At 37.1% G+C, this 22500-nt stretch overlaps 1 protein-coding gene across 1 annotated transcript in view; it reads right to left on the bottom strand.

Annotated features, from left to right (window-relative positions):
* Positions 1-22500, bottom strand: part of LOC127962859 (phosphatidylethanolamine-binding protein 4) — a 96992-nt gene that overhangs the window by 49369 nt on the left and 25123 nt on the right. Inside the window, exon 4 of the mRNA XM_052562456.1 lies at positions 5267-5365. Coding sequence (XP_052418416.1) covers positions 5267-5365 — 99 coding nt within the window. The remainder of the gene's footprint in view (positions 1-5266; positions 5366-22500) is intronic.

Below are 22500 nucleotides of genomic sequence, written 5' to 3'. Positions count from 1 at the left end.
TGTAAAAAAAAAAAAAAACGGGCGTGTCTCCACATGATTCAAGTGGTCATTCATTTTAATATTTTCAATATAATATTTAAGGTTAAGTATAGGCAATAGTTTTTGAGATGCTTGCTTTAACAAGCATATAGTTTTGCAGACTGAGAGATGTGGCTTGTACTGAAAAGTGAAAAAAATTGTGATAAAGTGGAACGCTACAAGAAATATAATAATGATCTTGTACACACAATGGCAGTCCAAAGCCTTGCACTTTTGAGTCAGTCACGCTAGTCAAGAACCCTTGAATTGCAATGCAAGTCCCAGACAACAGTTAACAAGATCTTGAGAGGCAGCAATGGCTGGTAGGAGAAAAGCAGGACTGGTCAGGCCTGAGCTAGGAACAGTTCAAGTGCCCGAGTGCAGACCGGTTGCATGGTAACTGTTGGATGAAGAGCCGAAGAGCATACGATGATGTGTTACTGTAGGAGAAACGCTCCGCACAATGACACAAATGTGTGGAGTGGGCTCTCTGGTTTGCGTCGAGTGCCAGAAATCTCGAGTGGTGACTGGAGATGGCGACTGACTGCGAGTGGTGAGTTGGCAGCGGTACGGGAGGAAGGGTCCATCTGCACACATGCTGCCAAACAGAGGAAATGACAAACTAAATATGGTTCCAATAAAGTGTTAGAAATACCTCCTTCAGATGGACAAAGGTTGAGGCAAAACTTGTATGAGCATTGATGACAAAATCACTAATTAACACAGGATTGTATAAGACATTGCATCCAAGAGAATGCATAAATAATTGTATGTCAGCCAGAGGAGGTGAATGAATCAATGAATGAATGAGATTTGAAAATAGATGCTGCTTGTCCACGCAAAAGTCGCTGCCATTATGCTAGGATGTTTAAAGTAGTTGCTAGAGCATTTCTGAGTGGTTGCTAAGATGGTTTTGAATACATTTTCATTCAATGCAAGCCTAAAAGGTTTTATCTGGCTATTTTATTGTCTGTCCAAGCAAAATGGTCTAACCACAAAAGGTGCAAAACAAAACAAAACAAAACATTCCAAAAGAAATACATTTTGTGGATTAAAAAAATGCTATTTGAATGTCAATAGTGTAGCAATGCATGATGCATGAAGCACAGATGTCAATGTCTTGCTATTGGTTAACGTTACCATACCGAAATCTTTTTCACACTAATATAAAACTCCTGATCACACAAATGTTGATAAAAAAAGACGGCGTTTCTATCGACCGATGTTATGCAACTAAACGTCTTTTTTTTTCCTCTCACAATAAGTCATGACAATGGATTTTAGCAGGGTTATGTAGCATTATATTTAATCGATGGAGACGTATGCGTGTATCTTTACAGAAGTAATGTGAAGAGGCGCTTCTGTGACACTTCTAAGACATGCCGCGGTGCGGCTGGTATACAGAGCAATGACTAGAGTGGCCGCGATCAGCTCTGGTAGCCATGTTGGAGCTGTAATGCAGTGTAAATAAGGAGTTATAAAAACATTTATGGCAAGGGAAGCCCTTTATACTTGAGATCGGATGAACGTATGAAGTGTTTCTTGAAGGTTATAGTACGTTGAAGTATTTTACGTTTTTATGTACATCATTTGACCTAAAAATTGCAAAAATCCCATATTAAATTTATATATGGGAGTTTGCGAAATAGACACGTTTCCATTTAAATGAGTTTAAATTTGCACAATTTGAAGGGTAGTAGAAACACAGCTAATGACACTTTTCCAAAACTTTCTCTCTCTCTGTTCTTCTCTGGTGGAATGAGCTGCCAACCTCAAACTGAACTACTGAGATCATCAGATCTTTCAAGAAGCAGCTGAGGACACCTTTTCTGCCAACACTTAACTACCCTAAAAACCCTTAAAACCAATGCACTTACCTCTTCTTTCTCTTCTTTGCATTTCTCCTCTGCTCTACCTTTATTCCTAATGTACTGTAGCTTTCTAATAAACGTGGCATTGTATACTGTGAATATTGTTTGCTCTATGACAAATTGTCACTTGTGTCACTTCTAATTTTATAAATGTAAATGAGTTTGGAGTTCATAAAGTGGACATAAACAGGAAATACAGAATTAAGGTACTGAATATGAAGCACTTCCATTGTGATAAAAAAACAACAATAGCACCAAAACTATAGTCAGATCTAATTGACATTTTCCAAGAAATATAATCATATACTCAAATTGCAGCAGAAGTCTAATTTAAGTAAAACTACATTACCTGAAATCATTTTCAATAACTAATAAAGCTGTTCTATTATTCTGCCAACACAGAAAAAGGTTTATACATCGCTAAAAACAAAAGCAGCGATACCTATACAGGAATAACTGCGTTAAATTACACACTGAAGTTCATTATAGGTGAACAACAGATAATGAGGTTTTTTTTTTTTTTTTTTGCTTTTTAATGCACTTCCATTTTTAGTTTCTCATAAAAACTAAGAGAGATGTAATTTTTTTTGACATCCCATGAGTCAAAACCAGAGTAGCATGGAAACCAAAACGTGTTCTCTGACATGAGTTTTGATAGAAGAGTGAAAATGAAAAACAACTTTTGCTCTCCTATCGTGTTTGCATGCAATACACAAAAGACATTACGTTTGCTTGTACGGGGGAGTAACAAGCCAAATCAGGGTTGTAATTTAATTTCTAAAAAAAGGAATTACAGGGCAGATTTCTAAATAAGGTGTTGGAGTGAGAGGGGAATTGTTCATTTGTGTGGCACCTGCTTCAGTCTGAAGCCCAGGAGTATTCCAGGACAGATAATTCCACACATTCACACGGGATGTTATTATAACTTCGGTGAGGTTAGAGGAAGTCACCACAGCAATTACTCACCTCCCACCAGCCTCATTAAACCTCTGACCAACCACGGCTCCTCGTCATACACACAGCGCAACGAGACGGCCAATCAGGGAGCAGACAGGCGGCATGCCACCACCCACACAGTGACAGGGTACTGAGAGGTTGTCTGTCTGAGCACCTGAAATACATTTGTTTATTCACAATGTGTCGCCTGGCCAGACGGGGAGGAGGCTCGTCTCTTCTCTGCGAGATGGAGAGGAGGGCAGGGCTGAACTAGCGCTGAAGACGGCCTCGCTTTCAGGGACTGTGATCATATGCTGCTTTTAGTTAATGTAACCGTTTGGTGATTTAGGGGGAAAACGCCTGCTGAATGATGGAGTGTTGCTTTTTGTAGCCGTAGGATCATCCTTAGTGCTATTTTATAGATAAATCCTGTCACGAAACCACAGTAAAAAGGTACAATTAAAGGGATAGTCCACCAAAAAAAAAAAGACAATTCAGTTATCATTTACACACCGATGTGACATTTGAAAGTTGATGCCTTTTTTTCTTACGTGCAGCACAAAGAGAGATATCAGGTAGAACGTCCAAGCTGCTCTTTTCCACACAATGAAAATGAATGGGGACTGGGGTTTCAAATATGACCGGAAAAGGATTTAAAAAAAATAGTCCTTTGTGCTCAAATATATTAGAAATAATTTAACAATTTCAGGAGGAAACGCCCATCTGATCTTCCAATGAATACCAAGGTATAAAAACCAGAATCTTACCTTCCTGTTGTTAGTTCTTTCAGCATCCCTTCTCCTCCCCTATATATATATATATATATATATATATATATATATATATATATATATATATATATACATACACACACTGTACAGTACTATATATATATATATATATATATATATATATATATATATATATATATATATATATATATATATATATATATATATATATATATATATATACACACACTGTACAGTACAGACCAAAAGTTTGGACACACCTTCTCGTTCAAAGAGTTTTCTTTATTTTCATGACTATGAAAATAGTAGATTCACGCTGAAGGCATCAAAACTATGAATTAACACATGTGGAATTATATATGGAATTATATTCATAACAAAAAAGTGTGAAACAACTGAAAATATGTCATATTGTAGGTTCTTCAAAGTAGCCACCTTTTGCTTTGATTACTGCTTTGCACACTCTTGTCATTCTCTTGATGAGCTTCAAGAGGTAGTCACCTGAAATGGTCTTCCAACAGTCTTGAAGGAGTTCCCCGAGAGATGCTTAGCACTTGTTGGCCCTTTTGCCTTCTGTCTGCGGTCCAGCTCACCACCTAAACCATCTGGATTGGGTTCAGGTCTGGTGACTGTGGAGGCCAGGTCATCTGGCGCAGCACCCCATCACTCTCCTTCTTGCTCAAATAGCCCTTGATGCCTTCAGTGGGACTCTACAATTTTCATAGTCATGAAAATAAAGAAAACTCTTTGAATGAGAAGGTGTGTCCAAACTTTTGGTCTGTACTGTGTGTGTGTGTGTGTGTATATATATATATATATATATATATATGTATATGTATATATATATATATATATATATATATGTATGTATCTTCCAGTACAACCAGGTGTAAAAAAAGTCATAGTAGGCCTGTTGCACTCCTCTTTCCTGTCTGAAGTTCCCTTGTCTGAATGAGAACTGATGCACAATCAAACTTGAATTTCAAGAAAGGAAATTCATTCTTACAAACTTAATTTTTTGTAACTTGTGTATGTAACATCAGTCATTTTTCATATATTTCTGAGATGTAGTTACAAACTTTATTGGAATCATTCAGCTCCCCTGTGAACCAATAGGAAGACAGCAAGAAAAAACTGAGAAAGAAAGTGCAAGAAAAAAATAGCCTGTGAGATTAAGAAAGGATGAAAGAATATTGACTTAATATTGAGCAATTAAAGTGTGTCTCATCCCCGGTTGTTTAAACACGGCGTCCCCATGCACAGCCTGATGAATCTGCCTCTAGATCCCGCCGGAGCGGAGCGCTGATGACTAACATGATATTTTTACTCAGTAATTATGTAACTCATCGGAAACGCAGCACAAGTGTGAAGCACATGGAAGGTGCAGATACGGTCCACGCGATCCAGGAATTGTTTGCCCACCAAAGTGTTTCTGACACCTTTTGCTTTGCACATTATGTCCAGGATTGTCCATGCCAAAGCGCTGCTTTAAGCAACCTTTATTTTAAGGCTTTGTTCTTGGTAATATTCAGATTAAATACATTGACTTGCATGAACAGGCTTGAAGATTCATTATATCAAAGAAGAACGTTCATGAAGTCAAAGAGGTTATAACAAGTCTGTAAAACATCAAATTAGGAGGAGACAGCATCTGCGTTTCAAAGACGTTTTTGGGAGATTTTTTGTTACCTTAATGTCAACAAGTAACCAGTGTCTCCAGTAAGAGCGAGAAGGTTTCTGACGACTAGGAGCATCAGGATCCACCATTAAAAGAGTGTATTTCTTCTCCTAGAAAGAAAGAAAGAAAGAAAGGGGTTTATCTTAAATAAATGTGAAAAACATGAATACATGAATAATTATAGAGTTAAGCATCATTATATAAAAATATAATATAATATCAGTTTAGAAACATCAGTTACTTTAACTATCCCTGAAAACCCAGCGTTTTTATTAAGTGACGTACGGAAGAAAACTTTAATTAGTTACTGATATTCTCAGAACACCTTCGATTCTCACACATTCACCAAATCACAATCTGTCTGCGAAGTTTACTTTACTTTCTCTCCCTCTCTTCTTTTTTTTTTTATGAAAAACACTTCTCCATAAACAACCTGGCACATATTTTGGGTGCTACACATTAACAATGACTGACCAACTTAATTGCTCCAACTACTCATCTTCGCAAGTCCCCTTAAAGTTGAAGAACTGGGAGAGCAGATTGAATTATTGCGTGAGCACATTTGTCATCCCTGGTGCCGAGCCCAAAATCTGCCAGACCATATGATAGCGTTATTATTATACGCCTCTCTCAAGAAAACAGTGCTGTCAATCACGATTGTTGCCATGCAACAATAGCCCCTCCCCACAACATCAAGACTGAGACGGAGACAAAAGTGAAACACTGTAGAAATTAAACCCATATGGCATATACAAGAAAATAAAATTAATGAAAAAAAAGAAAAGAAAAAAGATTAAATTAAAATGAAATAACCAAAAATAAGGGTCCATTATAAAGCATTTAAATATCAATTATAATACAAATTAAACATATTAAAAAGTCTTAAATTAAACAGTCATTTTTAAATGATTTTTTATGGTTTTATTTTTGCCAGTCCAGGAAACCAGTTTTCTGATTTCCTCTGTATCTTCAAGACAATTTATAATAAACTAATCATGCAAGCCTATGCTTAAGCAACTAAAGCATGCAAGTAAAAATCCCTGATATTCTAAGGTCTCTAGAGCCTAAAAATCCTCTGCTCACCTGACACAAAGCAATAAGCTCAAACATCCGTAAGCCTAATAATCGGATGATGTTTAAGTTTAAGTGATAGCAGCTCCAGGCGATATTCAAAGAGGCAGAACAATGCTGCCTCCTCCACGAGCTGTCACTGTAAACCCTGACTGGATCTCACTGATCTGACCCCCGTGGACAGACTAAATACCCTCCTCAGACCTGTTGCCGAAAATGTGATTTTTAGCCAAACGGCCGTGATGAAGGGCTGATGAAACCTTTGGAAGTGAATAAATAATTAGTAATACTTGCTAAACCAGCATTTAAATAAATGTTGCACAACATTCACCTTTAATTGTACCGTCATTGGGGGCTCGTCCGGGATATGGAACATAATAATTATACACAGTACACAAACGTATATTTTTATATAACTTTTATTTTGGATGCTATTAATCATGATCAATCACTCGACAGCACTAGAAAAAACACAAAACATTTCAGATTACAAGTAGCAGATCTATTGCGCTTACACTTAACACTTAGACTTAGACTATGCACAAATCTATTTTGACATCAGTTGACATATAAATTGCAATACTTGACACACACACACACACACACACACACACACACACACACACACACACACACAGTGCATTCAGAAGTCATTCAGATCCCCTTCAAAAAAATTTTCAGTTTTGTGAGGTTGCAGCCTGATACTACAATTGTTTACAATTGTCTGTAAATTTATTAAGAAAATACTGAAATATCACATTTACATAAGTATTCAGTACTTAGTTGAAGCACTTTTGGCAACAATTACAGCCTTGAGTATTTTTGGGTATAATGCAACAAGCTTTGTACACCCGGATTGGTGGATTTTCTTCCACTCTTCTATGCAAATACTCCCAAGCTCCATCAGGTTGTATGGGGATCACCGATGGGCAGCCAAATTTTGGTTCTCCAGAGAAGTTTGATAGGGTTCAAGTCAAGTCTCTGGATGGGTCACTCTTGGACATTCACAGAGTTGTCCCTAAGCCACTCCTTTGCTGCCTGAGGTCCTGAGTAACAGGTTTTCATTGAGGATATCTCTGTACTTTGCTCCATTAAGCTTTCTGTCAACCCTGACCTGTCACCCAGTCCCTGCCGCTGAAAACAGCCCCACAGCATGAGGCTGCTACGAGCACACTTTACTTTTGGGATGATACAGTACTCTGCAGGTGATGAGCAGAGCTGGTTCCTTCAAACATGATTATTGGAATTGAGGTTCATCAGACCAGATAATCTTATTTCTTAGAGCCGTAGGGTAATTTAGATGCTGTTTTATAAATTCCAAGTGTGTATTTATTTGTCTTCACTGAGGAGAGGATTGAGTTTGGCCACACCAACATACAAGCCCAGATCAGTGGAGTGTTGCAGTGATGTTTGTCCTTCTGTAGGTTTTTTCCATCTGCATATATGATCATAGAGCTCAACTAGAGTGACCATCAGGTTCTTGGTCACCAGTCTAAACAAGGCCATTGTTCATCAATTGATCAGTTTGGCTGGATGACCAGCTCTTGGAAGAGTCCTGGTTTTGCCAGTGTAGGGGACTGAAGACTGAATGCACTGTGTGTGTGTGTGTGTATAATATATATATATATATATATATATATATATATATATATATATATATATATATATATATATATATATATATATATATATATATATATATATATATATATGCATGTGTGTCATTCAAATATTGCAATTTATATGTTGACTGATATGTTGAAAGATTGGAGATCTGTGATTGGCTAAAATGCTCGGAGATCTAACAAAACTTACATTTTTAAATATGCATTTAAAAGCAGGCATGTATCAGCAGATAACGGAAGTACCAATACCTTTGACAACACTACTATATTCTATATATTTACATTTTTCACTGACATAAGAGTGTGCTATATTATACAGTACATACCGTTTAATGAATTATTGTATGTATGTGTAATGTTTACTTGCAAAAACAGTTTGATACTTGCATATTACATATGCGTGTGTGTACTTTTATTTATAGGGTTGCACACTTGTCCGCTAAACGTTCATTGTAAAGTGCATTTTAGTGTCAAATGTCTTTAATTTCTTTTTACTAATTGCCTGACAAGTTGTAATTATATTCCATGGTAAATGACAGCATGCCACCGATACTGTTAATAGGGCTAATGTTGTATTTAAATGCAAGAATATTCCTTTAATAATTTGTCTAGAGTACTTCAATGTACATTCTTTTTTTTCTGTACATGCTTTGTGTACAGTTTCAAAACTTTCACGATGGTGAATACATCCAAACTTTTATTCGTTACTCTGGTCTCAACAATCATATTATTGTAACATCAATACACTACTGACATTAGGACCTATTTTCAGTGTTTCCCCTAATAAATGTGGAGAAAGCACATGCATTATGTGGGTGTGTGTCGCTGGGGTAGAGAATATATGTGTGTATGTGTATAATTAATGTGCATTTAGACAGATGGAGGAAGCAAATGCAGATGAAAGAGAGGACAGGGAGGGAAGGTGTGAAGAGATGGAGTCTTCCTCCCACCACCTGGGACAGGGTATGGTCTAGGTGTACTCAAAAACAACATCATATCTTACTATTTTTGGATTTAAATCGTTTTCATTTGTCTTTCATTATCAAGTTCTTATCATTGGTGGGCATCAAACTTGTTTAAGATGCACTTAAGTCATGTAGGGACCAGAATGTCCTAGTGATCAAGCAGAACACAATAACACACACTCCACAGCAACATATTTACACTCCCTGAAAAAAGATTCCAGAAAGACAGTGGCTCAAAATCACGTATTCACGTCACTTTGATTGTCATTTCCTTTTAGAGATTTCACAATAGCATGTTTTATACTGTATCTTATGCTATAACGCAATTATTTTAAATTATGCTCTGCTGGAGCCATGGCCTAGCTGTTAACATGCTTCAGATTTTAAGGACCAACAGTGTCCCTAGAGGGAAAAATGGTTTATAATGCTGGTTAACCAACAATGGAAATAAGTCCCCTGGTGCGTTTCAGTATTTGGACGGTGTCTTGGGCTTTTTCTTCTAGTTATTACCGCTATGTTCGGTTGCATAATAAACTGCACCTGGGAATTCATACATTTTGGACTCCTGTAGCCTCTAAGGGCTGGTTCACAGTTTTTTGCTTTGAAAAACACAAGACACAGCAAAGGAATAGGGAATAAATGCACAGCCTTGAAATGCATATTTAAAAGTTTAACTTATTTGCTTTAAGAATGCTGTGCCATGCACAAGATGCGAGTGTAATGGTCAAACACGTCCATCTGGCAAGTTTACGTTGAAAAACAATTGAAAATCAACACAGTAGTATGGAAATACAGTATATCAGTGATCTCACAGTTTTCTATGTTTGAGGCCAACAAAATGTTGGCGTCACAAACCAGGATTTGGAGATCGGTCTAGGGTTTCTGTTGTGTGTAAAACACAAATCATTTATAAACTAAAATAAAGTGAACTTTAAAAAAAAAAAATACCCCAAAAATAATAATTCATGAATAATATAAATAAAATAAATCTATTTAAATTTCTTATACATTTTTTTATTTTAAAGAAAAAAAAAAAAAAAAACATGATCTTATTTTAGCTTTGTGAAATTATTCCAACTAGGGCTAGATAAAAGATTGAGAACGCAAATGCACTCTCTGACAGTAGGTGGTGCTTATGGAACAGCCGCAATACAACTTTTCCTTGGTTACTGCTCTAAACAAAGCAGTGCTGCGCTTATAAACACTACTTTAATATGCATTAGGGCAAAATGTAAAACAAAATTTACCATCAGTCTTTTAGTTCCCCTTGAGATACATTCATAGAAAACTCCACCCACAATTTTACCATGAATCAATTTTAAACTCAGGGTGCATTGTTACATAATTAATACAAAGTTGCTTTTTGTTCACAATATGATCTATACCACATGTAGAAAATAGGTTGAAATTTCATTAATGAAGATGCATTACCTCATACACACTAGACTTGAAGACTAACTACTCCATAAAATCAACTGAATTTTACAGTACTACAGATAATCCTAACTATTTATAGTTTTAAATGTTGGCATCACACCAGAACACAAATAAAAGCTCACATCAGGGGTTCTGATTCCTGCCTGGAGGTCTTTTGAAGACTGTAGTATGATAGAAGGCATTTGATTCTGAAACAGCGAACATGGACATAAAACATGCAACATAGTAGGGTTGAGTCTGAGACATGCAGCCTGACCCATTTGACTTTAGCCATGGCTGTCAAGGCAATGTTACAGTCACAAAACTATGATAAATTGCTCACTTATTCAATTGTGAAAGTGAAAATCAATATCTTCTACCAAGAACATACAATTAATATGCTATTCTAAAAAAGTTTTCGCAACTGTAGCCTGGAAGTTAGCTTTAAGTATCAATCTTGAAGTATGCGATTTGAATTCTGCACTTGGGCACTAGTTGCACATTACTTTTTATGAGCCAATACACTAATGGAAATGGCGTTATTCCAGTAAAAAGCTGTGACAAACATGTAGGTAATGAAAGAATGGGAAAACAAAGTAGCTAAGATGAAGAGAGAAAAGAAGTACAGAGAAATCAAGGCCCCATTGTGAGTTTAGAAGTTCATGGTTTATCCCTGACCCGATACCAAGCCACGTTGAACATTCAAAAGCCTATAAATATCCATTCTGCTTTATCCTTCCCTCTCTCTCCATAAACACACACAAACACACACTTGGGACCCGCAGCTAACACAACACAATCAATCCCAAATCCCTCTTTAAGCAGTGAAAACACTTGAACTGGGTGGGTAATTAACAGGTATCTGTGTTGTGATTAAGGCTTAAGGATCATCGACTGTAGCTTAGCGCAAGGTTAGCCGATCAATGAGTAAATACAGGGGAAATTGGCCCATTAAAAAGAGCACCAGATGAATACTGATCTCAAAAATGGAGAACAATTACATCTAACAAATGGTGGAAAAAGTTTCCAAGATCTTAAATCCTAGCAAACCAAGAAAGCGTATTTTGGTATTATAGATTTAAAGTTGATCGTTAAAATGTGCCAATGATTCCCAAAAGAGCTGAGACGAATGGAATAACAAATATTCTACATTCCATTGTGCATGTGTTAATCAACTATCTAGTTCTCCATTATATGTACTGTATCAGTAAATTGTGAACACAAAGGACAATGATGCACCAAGCATTGACCTGCAATACTTTATATTATTATAAATTTGCCACCAATTGGCCTAAACATAAAATAGTTATGAATTGTCAGTAGACTGTGTTGGCAAGACTGACAGTGCTCAGCATTGAAATGTAACAAGCAATATTCTCTTCGTATCCTTTACTATCATGCCGTTTTGTAAAAAGCACTCAGTTATTGATAAACTTTTTCATTAATGTCACAGTATTCCTTCTGCACATTTATTTTTGGCTCAGTCTTGACTTAATCATGACACAGCACTGAAAATTAGGGAGCAGTACAGAGACCACCTGAGGACACTTGCAAACAGGAGAGTTTATCAGGTTTGGAGACAAGATAGGGGAAAATGAAGTGAACAGTATTGGAAAAAAGACAAAGGGATGCAAAAGGACAGAAGAAGAAAAGACAAAAGAAGTGGACAGAGGAGTAAAGCACAGGTTTGGAGAGGAGGGTTGGTTTGGGCTGCTATCGGGAGAGGGAATGGGATGGGGCTTTTCTCAGGGGTCAAAGGGGTTTGAGGTCAGAGCAGGGGCAGTAATTGAATCCAGTCTGTGGTGGAAAAAAGGACAGTGGAAATGCTGATTAAACTGGGACAGGAAACACACACACACACACACTTGAACACCTCTGTTTTGCTCTGACCTCATTTCTCTCTCTCTCTCTCTCACACACACACACACACACACACACACACACACACACACACACACACACACACACACACACAAAGAACATTTAGGGTTAGGAAAGATGTTGCATACGGTCTTTGTTGGTCTGTACCTTCAGATATCTTTGCCTAATGAGTGATTCAAAAATAAAACCAAGACACAGGACGAGCTTCATCTATTGAAAGTGAAACACTGGCTACTTATAACTATAAAAATTGTAGTCCACTTAGTTCAACAATCTAGATCTATATTTATTCTCATTTATATCTTAAATATCAATTAAATTTTACAACCAGGACTGGTGTTTCAGCAACACATTATTATTATTATTTTCTAGGAATCTGTATAGAACTCTTTTTGATACAATGACAAAAAAAAAAAAAAAACACTGAAACATTAAGACAGACACTAAAAAGGTAAAAAGGTTTGAAAACAAAAAAAGTAAAAAAAAAATTCTAAAATAGCAGCTGTGATTGCCAGAAATTTTACAAAAAAAGCTTAATTAAGCTTCAAGTTCTACATAGTATTAAAATAAAATTTAATAAAGTAAAGCATTTTACTAGAGTTGAATGTACAGTAAAAAAAAACAAGTAAAATAATATTTATATACAAAAAAAATCAGTATTTGTCTACTAATCCACTAACAACAACCATCTGAAAAAAACAGGTGGAAATGAAAAAAACCACATGTAAACTCAAAGCTCATCATAAATAGCTTTTTCACAAGCTTAAATAAATAAATGTAATAAACATTAATTTGAACATTACTCTAATGTACAAAGCTGATAACAAAAGACTAACAAGAAACAGTTATTTTTAATGAAAAACATCAAATCAATAATGAATCATGTGAATTCTGTACAGTTTTTCACTTCAAATTTTAAGATAACTTATTATTTTCCACAAGTTTTGTACTGTAAAATTACATTGGATCCATCAAAGTGTTAAACCGTAATTAATCACAGATGTCAAATTTAATTTGCAATTATTTAAAATTATCACAACAAAACATGTTATTCCAGGTGTGAAATCAATGCTATTGCTGCTATTAATTCTAAATGCTATTGTTTGTTTGATTTTTGTTTTTGTTTTTTGCCTATAATAAGTTTAGGCATCTAAAAGTGTCAATCAAAATTGAGAGCTACTGCAAAAAAGACTTAAAAATTCTCAAAAAAAACTCAAAAAATTTAAAATTATGTTCTATGCTTCACATAAAAGTTCTTGAAGGACAAGAGCATCTCTTCTTTTCAATTCCTCAAAGGATTTCTTACAGGTTGGCAACATAGCAAATATTCAAAGGTTCACTTCTTTATAGTGAACCACGTTACAGATATCCAGTCTTGAGCTTTAACTATTCTATAATCCATTCCCAAAATACCATGTTTACTGTTGAGGAACAAAAACCCTGATGTCATGTACGACAGTCAGACATATTGTCCACATTTACAAAGACAGTTGCAGATTGTACACAGCATGTATGCTTGAATTTAGCATTTGCAAATGCTCATTTGTGTGTGTGTGTGTGTGCGCGTGTGTGGGATAGACTGAATGGTCATGGGCTCTCATAAGCAGAGCTCCTGCCAGGCCACCACCCACCGCTATAACCTGAACTTCATATCATCTTGCGCAAAAAGGCTCTAGAGATGCAAACACAGCACGTCAAAAAGTGATTACAGTTATTACTGAATGGCTGTGGGTGACATGAGTGTGGTTCCTTAAGTGTTTGTTCAGCTATTCGTCTCTTACTAACTAACATGGCATGGCAGGGGCAGGAGTGGACGCACAGAGCAATCAGCATTAGAGATGCCACAGTGAAGAGTTAATAATGCAGAAACAAACATGTTTTCAGCCTGAAAAAACAGAATGGACGGTATAAAGTCATATAGGGTAGGTGGAGAAAGAGGGAAAATGTGTAATTGTCATGATACGCTGCAAGAAGAAACAAAGAAGACATGGATACAAAAAAAAAAGTGATTTATTAAATCCAACACACGGGGTAAATCCACACTTGGAAGGGAAGGAAGACACATACACAGCTGGTAGACACAACAAAGGATGAATGCAAAAACAGGAACTAAATACATGACTTAACAAGGCAATTGGGAGGAACACAGGTGAACAGAATGTATAATTAAGAGACAACGAGGACAGGAACAGGAACGACTAAATACCTACCCGTCCCTCACTCTGTTGGTTCTATGGTTCTAATGTCAACATTTGACTGTCTTAGTTGTTTTTTCCCTCATGTACATGATAAATTCAATGTACATGAGGGAGAGAAACAACTAAGACAGTCAAATCTTGACATTAAGGAAGGAACCAGGCAGATGACAGGAGGGACTTGGAACATGTGGCACAGGTGGAACCCAGGCCACAGCCATAATGGTGACCCACGGTGGAGCCGATGGAGGGAGGAGCCATGGAGGAGGAAGGGTTGATGACTCAGGGGGGCGACCAACAGCGGTGGAGCAGGTGGTGGAGGAGCCCCAGGAGAAGACAGAGAGCCGATGAGCCAGGGTGATAGGGAGGATCCAGAGGGCAAAGGAGACTGAGGCGGAGGCAGGGATCCAGAAGGAAGTGGTGAAGCCGGAGCGACAGACGATCAAGGAAGAGCCAAAGGGATGGAGGAGCCTGACTGAGCAAGAGGGACAGAGGGACGAGGCACAGCCAGAGGAGTGGAGTACCCAGGTGATTGAAGGTTTACGGCAGACCAAAGCAGAGCCAGAGGAACGAGGGAGCCCAGTGGAGCCGATGGATTGATGGGGCACTGCAGAGAGGAGCAGGGAGCCATGGTGGAGCCACTGCGTCAACCGGGCCGAGGTGGAGTTTGGGTATCAGAGGCTGCAGGCGGAGACCAGGGATTCTGAAGACACTGTGATGATTGAGGATGGCAGTACTGCGGACCTTGCACCGTATTGATGGTGGGCTGAGAGCGAGCAGAGGGGCTGCCAGATGACAGCGGTGATGGAGGCAGGAGAGGGTGGGTGGGCAAGCATTTGTGAGCCTCCAGGATTAACTTGGGACCAGTAGCCCTCTCAAGGCTGGACATGGGAACAGGAGCCTTCTCTGGGCTAGACATGGGAACAGGAACTTTCTCTGGGCATTCTCCCAAATCTTTTTCAGCTCACCCTCAGCCATGGTACACTGGGCTCCTCTCCTCAATTCTCTGTCCACGGCTTTTTCCCCAGACGGCACCTTGTCCGACGATCCGTGAGGCTCTTGCTGTGTGGCGAGCCTCAGCTCTGTCACACTCCAATGCAATGTCTCATCAGGCTGCGATGGGCTCTAGTTCTCGGTCATCATTGGGCCTGGGCTTTAGCTTTGAGTAGTAGGGGAGATGGTGGGCTGGGGTCTTGGTCTGGCCATGTTCTGGATCGGCATAGACATTCTCCAGACACTGCATGATTGCTTCCCTCCAGCTCAGTCCAGTAGTGTCATTGAAAACAAAAATGGGAGAAACAACCAAATATCACTTTTTAGGTCGGGTCTTCTGTCATAATACACTGCCGGAAGTAAACGATGGAGCCATGGATAAACAAAACCATCATTTATTATATCCAACACACAGGGTAAATCCACACTTAGTAGGGAAGGAGAATACACAAACAACTGGTAGACCTGACCAAGGAGGAACACACAGACTGGGACTAAATACATGACTTAACAAGGCAATTAGGAGGAACACAGGTCAACAGAATGCTTAATTAAGAGACAACGAGGACAGGAACAGGAACGACCAAATAAGGGCAGCTTAGGGTGAAACACAACAAAGACAGTCCAATCCTGATGGTAATAGTATATATTAACATGTACATACACATACATACATACATACATGGACCTATATATTTATTGCAAACTTTTGACCGGTAATGCATATATCTTATTCTGTTTATATTCTGTAGTTAAATTTCAGCATTCTATCAATAGTTTGGACATAATTTTTTACATCCAATGTGCGGAGAAATCTCTTTATTATGGACATCTAATGGCACAAGTACATATAGCATATTTAGTTCTTACAAAACACATGGTGAAACTCGCCTTGAAAACATTCATACATGCATCACATATGCAAACTCTCTCTTTGTCTTTTCCTCACTCAGACTGCTTTATTTAAGATTCTCTGCCTCTCCCAAGGGCTAACCTCACCCTCCAGCCCTAAGACAACTATATTTATCCCATTCTGTAGCCCACACAGCCTCACACACATGCATACACTTTCTGAGGGGGAAAAATGAATAGTGGATATTGTTGTTAAGAACACAACACTGAGATACTTCAGGAAAATCAAAGCCAATTTATTATTAACACACAGTTCTCAAACAGATCCAGTAGAGAAGACACCATCTGGACTATGATAAGAAAGCGAAATAACAGATTCAAGAGCGATAAAAATCACAGAGCAATGTGAAATATTGTTCTTTTGTTAAAAAAGTACATTAACACCTTTATGTTGATTGTCTCTGTGTGCCCATGTGATCTGATCATAGTTCCAGTGCTTGGCAGAGGCCTGAGAGCTTGAATGTGGCCTCCGTACAAAATTTACACAAGCTTGTTTACACTATTGCTGATCCAACACTAGTGTTACTAAACCAGAGAGGTCGCATCTACAACAGAAAAACTGAACCATGTCAAGTGGACATTTTATTTGTGTTTTTAATCAGAGGGGAAAAAATAAACTGTTGTTTATAATTTTATTATAACCACTTTGCAGCTTTAAATGATTAATGCAAGATGACAAGTATTTACAATGCACATATCACTGTACAGTAACCTAAAAAGCATTGGACACTTAAGTCACACATAAGAACATATGATTGTCATCAGTGTTGCGGAAAGGTATGCGTTACTCCATAAAAAGTATTACTGTAAATACTTAGAAAGTAATGCGTTACATGCAATTTGTATTAGCCTACTTTTTGTCACCTAGGCTCAGGTTGGATAAAACCAAAAAAACAAAATGTTATATTTTTGGCAACTGTAAAGACCCTATCATACCAAAAGGTAAATTAATAAGCCTCAGGCAGAAGGAAGCTGCACCTCACTCCCACAGGGACAGGTCAGTGAATAAATGGCTATTTGAAAAAGTAACTCAGATATTTCAATGTAAATGTAAATTTAAAAGTAATGTGTTGCTTTAATAGTTACTTGAAAGACATCTGTAGGAATGTAACAATGTTATCAATATTTTGATATCGCGATATTATCATGGTCACATGATGATATGAATTGATAGGTCTTCCAGAAAAAAAGTGTAGTTTTTAATAGGGTGGTTGACTGTTTATTTTTTCTAGGCTTGATTGTGTTTTTGGGGTGCAGTCTAACGTGTTAATGATTCGTTTTGAATAAAACACATTTTTCACAGAATTTACCTTTATTCCAAGCCGCTCTGTCACTTCTCATATAAACGCGCTGCTGATTTCGTTTTTTTTTATTATTATGAAAGTCTGTTGCTCACTGGCTCTGAATACACATACTGTAAAGTCAAACCATGGGTCACAGGAGGGGATGCTCCCGATCAAATTATTTAGGCTAAGCATCAACATTCACAAAACAATGTCCACGGTTATTTTTAACAGAAAAGGCAACAAGTTCGTAATCATGACTTTATAAATGGGAAATAGGAAGTTTCTGATAGCACGTGAAGACAGCAGAAAAGCACTCTCGCTCAGCACAGTGGAATGCATCATTTTGTTAACTTTGTGCTTTATTATTTTGAGTCGTATGTGACACAGTACCACACAGCCCTCTCACAATATATTGCTTTACAGATCTATCGCTTTTGCTGCTCAGCAATATTCACGCAATCATTCAGCACGTATCATAAGTAGGTTATGGCCTAAAAATCAATTATTTGTAATATATTATTTTGTTTCGTTTTTTTTTTTGCCAAGGTTTGTACTGTAAATATGATTGACTATCAGCAGTTATTTTATCCATGTTCGTAACATTTCTTACTAGGGTTGGGTATGGTTTGAATTTGATCGATTCCGATTCTTATCGATTCCTAGTATTGATTCCAATAAGATTAAAAATCCAATATAAAAAAAATTAAGTCAAACATTTAGATGTCAAATATTTTTACAAAGCATTCTGTTGCAGCTGATTTACATGAGCAAAAATCAGCAGAAAAAATCGGAATTTTGCCTGTGATAAAAAAATATATACCATAGCAAAAACAGCTAGATTTATATAAATTTCAAATATTAAAGTGTTAAAGACAAGTAATATAGTAATAAGAAAGAAACAAACAAATCAATTAGCAATATCATAAATAAATACAACTAAACTAAATTTCAGATACAGAAACTGTAATTAAAATTTTAAAAACACTGCATAGTTTTCTTTTTTTAAATAATATAAAGATTAATCCAGTAAAGTTATTAAATATATTCAGTCAAGATCAGTGAATGATTTTCTTTTGTTCTTTGATTAACATTAATGACAGGCAGTGAGTTTATTAGGCTGTTGTATCAAAAATACTGCATATGTGTGTTTTCTTCCTCATCTGTTAATGTTCACGTAAGACAAAAACGGCTGCGTTTATGATGATATACTGATTAGTGATGTGTCGTTCGTGAACGAATCGTTCTTTTTGAACGAATCTTTTAGGTGAACGAATCGTTCTCATTCACGCTATCCACTGACTCATATTTCTCGTTCAGTGAAGTTCCTCCCTCCACAGCAGTGCGGCGCTATAAGCAGCGCATGCACAGCACGGTGAACCGGGTAACAAGTATTTCATCCTGTCAAAGAATTACTTAACCTCGAGCCAATAGCCTTCGAGTAGGAGATGTGACAGAGTATGTGATTTGTTGAATGTAGTGAACGAATACGCCCTTCAATGAACGAGTTTCATATGAGTCTGAACTAGATCTAGAGATCTTATAATTCGTGAACGAAATGACTGAACTGGTACCCATGTCATTCGTGAATGAGTTGAATGAGCTGATACATCTCGTTCGTGAATGAAATGACTGAACTGGCACACATGTCGTTTGTGCACGAGTTGAATGATACATCTCGTTCGTGAATGAAATGACTGAACTAATACACACATGTAGTTCGTGAATGAAATGAACTAGTACATTATCTCGTTCGTGAACGAAATGAATGAGAGTAAACCGGGTTAATCTGCCATTTAGCATGTCAATCTCGCAAAAATGCAAAGCGCAGTTATAGGTACTGTACTCATATGTTTGTTTTGATATTTACCAACCGATTTATGAATGTGAATATATAATATACAAACTGTCTGACTAAACAATTAAAATGCTAATTAGGCAAGAAAACCTTGTGCTTTGTTCATCTGAACAACTTAATTAGACTTTATATATTGAATGCGATTATACACACATTTTAATAAAGCCAGATCAGTTTTTGTAACTAATGAATACGTTCGTTGACTTAAGACATAACACATAATACACTATTTTGCCACCTGCTGGCTTATTTTGTGTAATACGAAGAAAGTTTCAGATTCGAAGATTCATTTTTTTGAATGAATCAGTGAACGATTCTGAACGAATCATTTTGATGAACGAACTGAAAATGAACGGATCTCTAGAAAGAATCATAATTTCCACCACTAATACTGATGTAGTTTTCTGTGTCGTAGTTCCGACTCGGAACCACCTTTTCTACAGTTAAAATACACAGAACAGTCTGAGAATGGACACAAACTGGGAACCCACAGTGCGACCGCCGACCGCTGCTTTCTGTGCACGTGCTTCTGCTTCATGTGCGCTGCACACAAACATGCTATAATAATTTTTGAGATTCTAAGCTACTTTAGTGATAAATCACAGGACAGCGCTGACAACTAGTTTCGGTGTTCCTCTGTGCGTGCGATCTTCATAGCTCCTGTTTATATGAGTGTTCGTGCCACAATGCAGCTGTGCGAACATGGGAGCTCGATATAAGAATACACATCTGTTCCTCTAATCGCTTGAATGTCCAAACCATAAAACAAATACAAACTGACAAAGTTTAGTGAAGACGCAAGGCTCACCACTTACACCGCTTTGCTTTTATGCCACTGACTGGAGAGCAGAGTCATGTGGTTACACACGCGCTAGTATGCTTTTAAGGGGGAAGGGTTAACAGGATTAAAAAAACAAATTAACCGACATGGGAAAATTACATCGGTTAGAGGTTATGAATTTCGGTTTGGATTATTTTTCGATTAATCGTCCAGCCTTAATCATACGATCTGCGCTCTGTTGCGGTTAGCGCTCACACTCACTGATCTATATATAGCTGAACCGTGCTCTTGCCCACCTCTTCCAACCGAGTCAGGGACTGTTAATGGAACGATTACACTAGTCAAACGAACCAGGCTTTGGGGATCAAACACGCTCTGGGACATTTAAGACTGCTTAGTGTGAGAACACATTCTCCTCCATCCTGCACACACGAGTCTCTACCTGACCAACAAGTGTTGTCCTCCACCGCATATCTTGCCTATTTCTGCACATACTTAAAAGAAACTTAATTTACAGTTATCCTAACAATGTAAATTACAACTACTAAACCTCATTATGAACATTTGCAATATGCACAGATATCTTAGCAAGTCTATCTTTTTATAACTTTTAATAAGTCATGTTTAATCTGGCTTCAATTAGGTATGACCTAGTAGAGCATTAATTAGATTTTGGTCGTGATGAATTTTAGAGTGTACTGTGGGGAATCTCACCAGTATCCCAAAAACATTCATTTTGGGCTCTGAAAACAGTTAACGACCAGTTTGAACAGTTTAAAGGTTACTGCACAATTACAGGATTTAAAGAATTAATTCAGTAGAAAGAAGACTGCAGATTACTGTAAGTACAAGAAACATGCAAATGGCACGCACAAGACAGTTTCAATGAACTCTTCTTTACAATCTATTTATTTACTTCATTATATTCTGATTATTTTCAATATTATTATGTATCTCCTCTCTTTATCTATTGACACTGATTCTCTCTCTCTCTCTCTCTTTTAAATAGTGTACGTCTTGCTCTAAAAACACATATAAAAAAGAAGAAAATTTAAAAAGAAACAGATAGAAATAAAATGATAAGGCCCTGATGGGGGAAACTGAATAAAAGAAATGCAGCAAATTAGCTTAAATGATGGTTAAATCTATATTTCTAGCAAAACATTTTTAAAGTTAATTTATCTCACAAAAGATAAAAATGCATGTTGGCCACTTGTTATTGAGTCAAAAAAAAAAAAAAAATACAAAAAAAAAAAAGAAGAAGAAGAAAAAGAAGAAAAGAAACATTTTATATATATTTAATATATATTTATATATATTATTTAATCTTAATTAAAATGAATTGCTTAATATTATTACGCATTTTTTTGGAACTGCAAGCCAGTGATGTTATAATAATAAGCAATAAATATATTAACAACAATATTATATATATAGCCTATCACAATTTAATTTTAGAAAAAATTATACTAAAATAAAAATAAATTTAGCTTTAGACATTTCCTAATGCCATTCCCCCATATATAAAATCCATACTAGAATGCACGATATTAAAATCAATTTTCTATGATTTCTTATGATCAAAGCAAATGTAAAAGTAGCTGTGATTTGCTTGAGATAAAACTGCATGAATAGCATGTTGCAATAAATCTGGCATTATAAAAGTGTGCAACAAAAAAGCAAATGGCACAGATGGACTGTTTTTTTCTGCTAGATGGAGACACGGCTGGTTGGGTAAGCTGAGTGATCGGCACAGGCAGATAATATATGTAAGAGAACAGAGACTACTCGATAATCATGCTAATCCTGAACACTGCCAAACATTCAGCACACTCGCACTGCCAAGAATCTGCAGAGGAACACTCACACAACCATAGACACCAATCACGCATACGCTTACACCCAAACACACACTCTCCGACTGACATACGAGCACAAACCATCAGAAACACTCGCTCACACACAGCACTGCATTCAAGAGGCTGCCCATTTCTCTGCCACTCTCCCAAAGTTGTACATTGCAAAGAACGCTACGATTTCAAAGCAGAAAAACGCCTGGAGGAAATTAAGCAAGGTTTCTAAAAGGCATCTGATACACAGCTCCCTTTGAGAGAATATTCTAAATATAAACGCATATTGGAAATGGGATTTTAGTTTGACTCCAGGCAGCTATATGTGGTTTCCAAGGCAACTATTTTATTGTTTGTGCTAATGGGTGGGATACAGTAAGACGTGCATTTACATTGTAAGTGCAAGAACACTAGA

The sequence above is a fragment of the Carassius gibelio genome, chromosome B8, assembly GCF_023724105.1.
Source record: "Carassius gibelio isolate Cgi1373 ecotype wild population from Czech Republic chromosome B8, carGib1.2-hapl.c, whole genome shotgun sequence".
Classification (NCBI taxonomy): domain Eukaryota; kingdom Metazoa; phylum Chordata; class Actinopteri; order Cypriniformes; family Cyprinidae; genus Carassius; species Carassius gibelio.
Note: the sequence above shows the minus strand (reverse complement) of the source record. Positions and strands in the feature narration are given on the sequence as shown.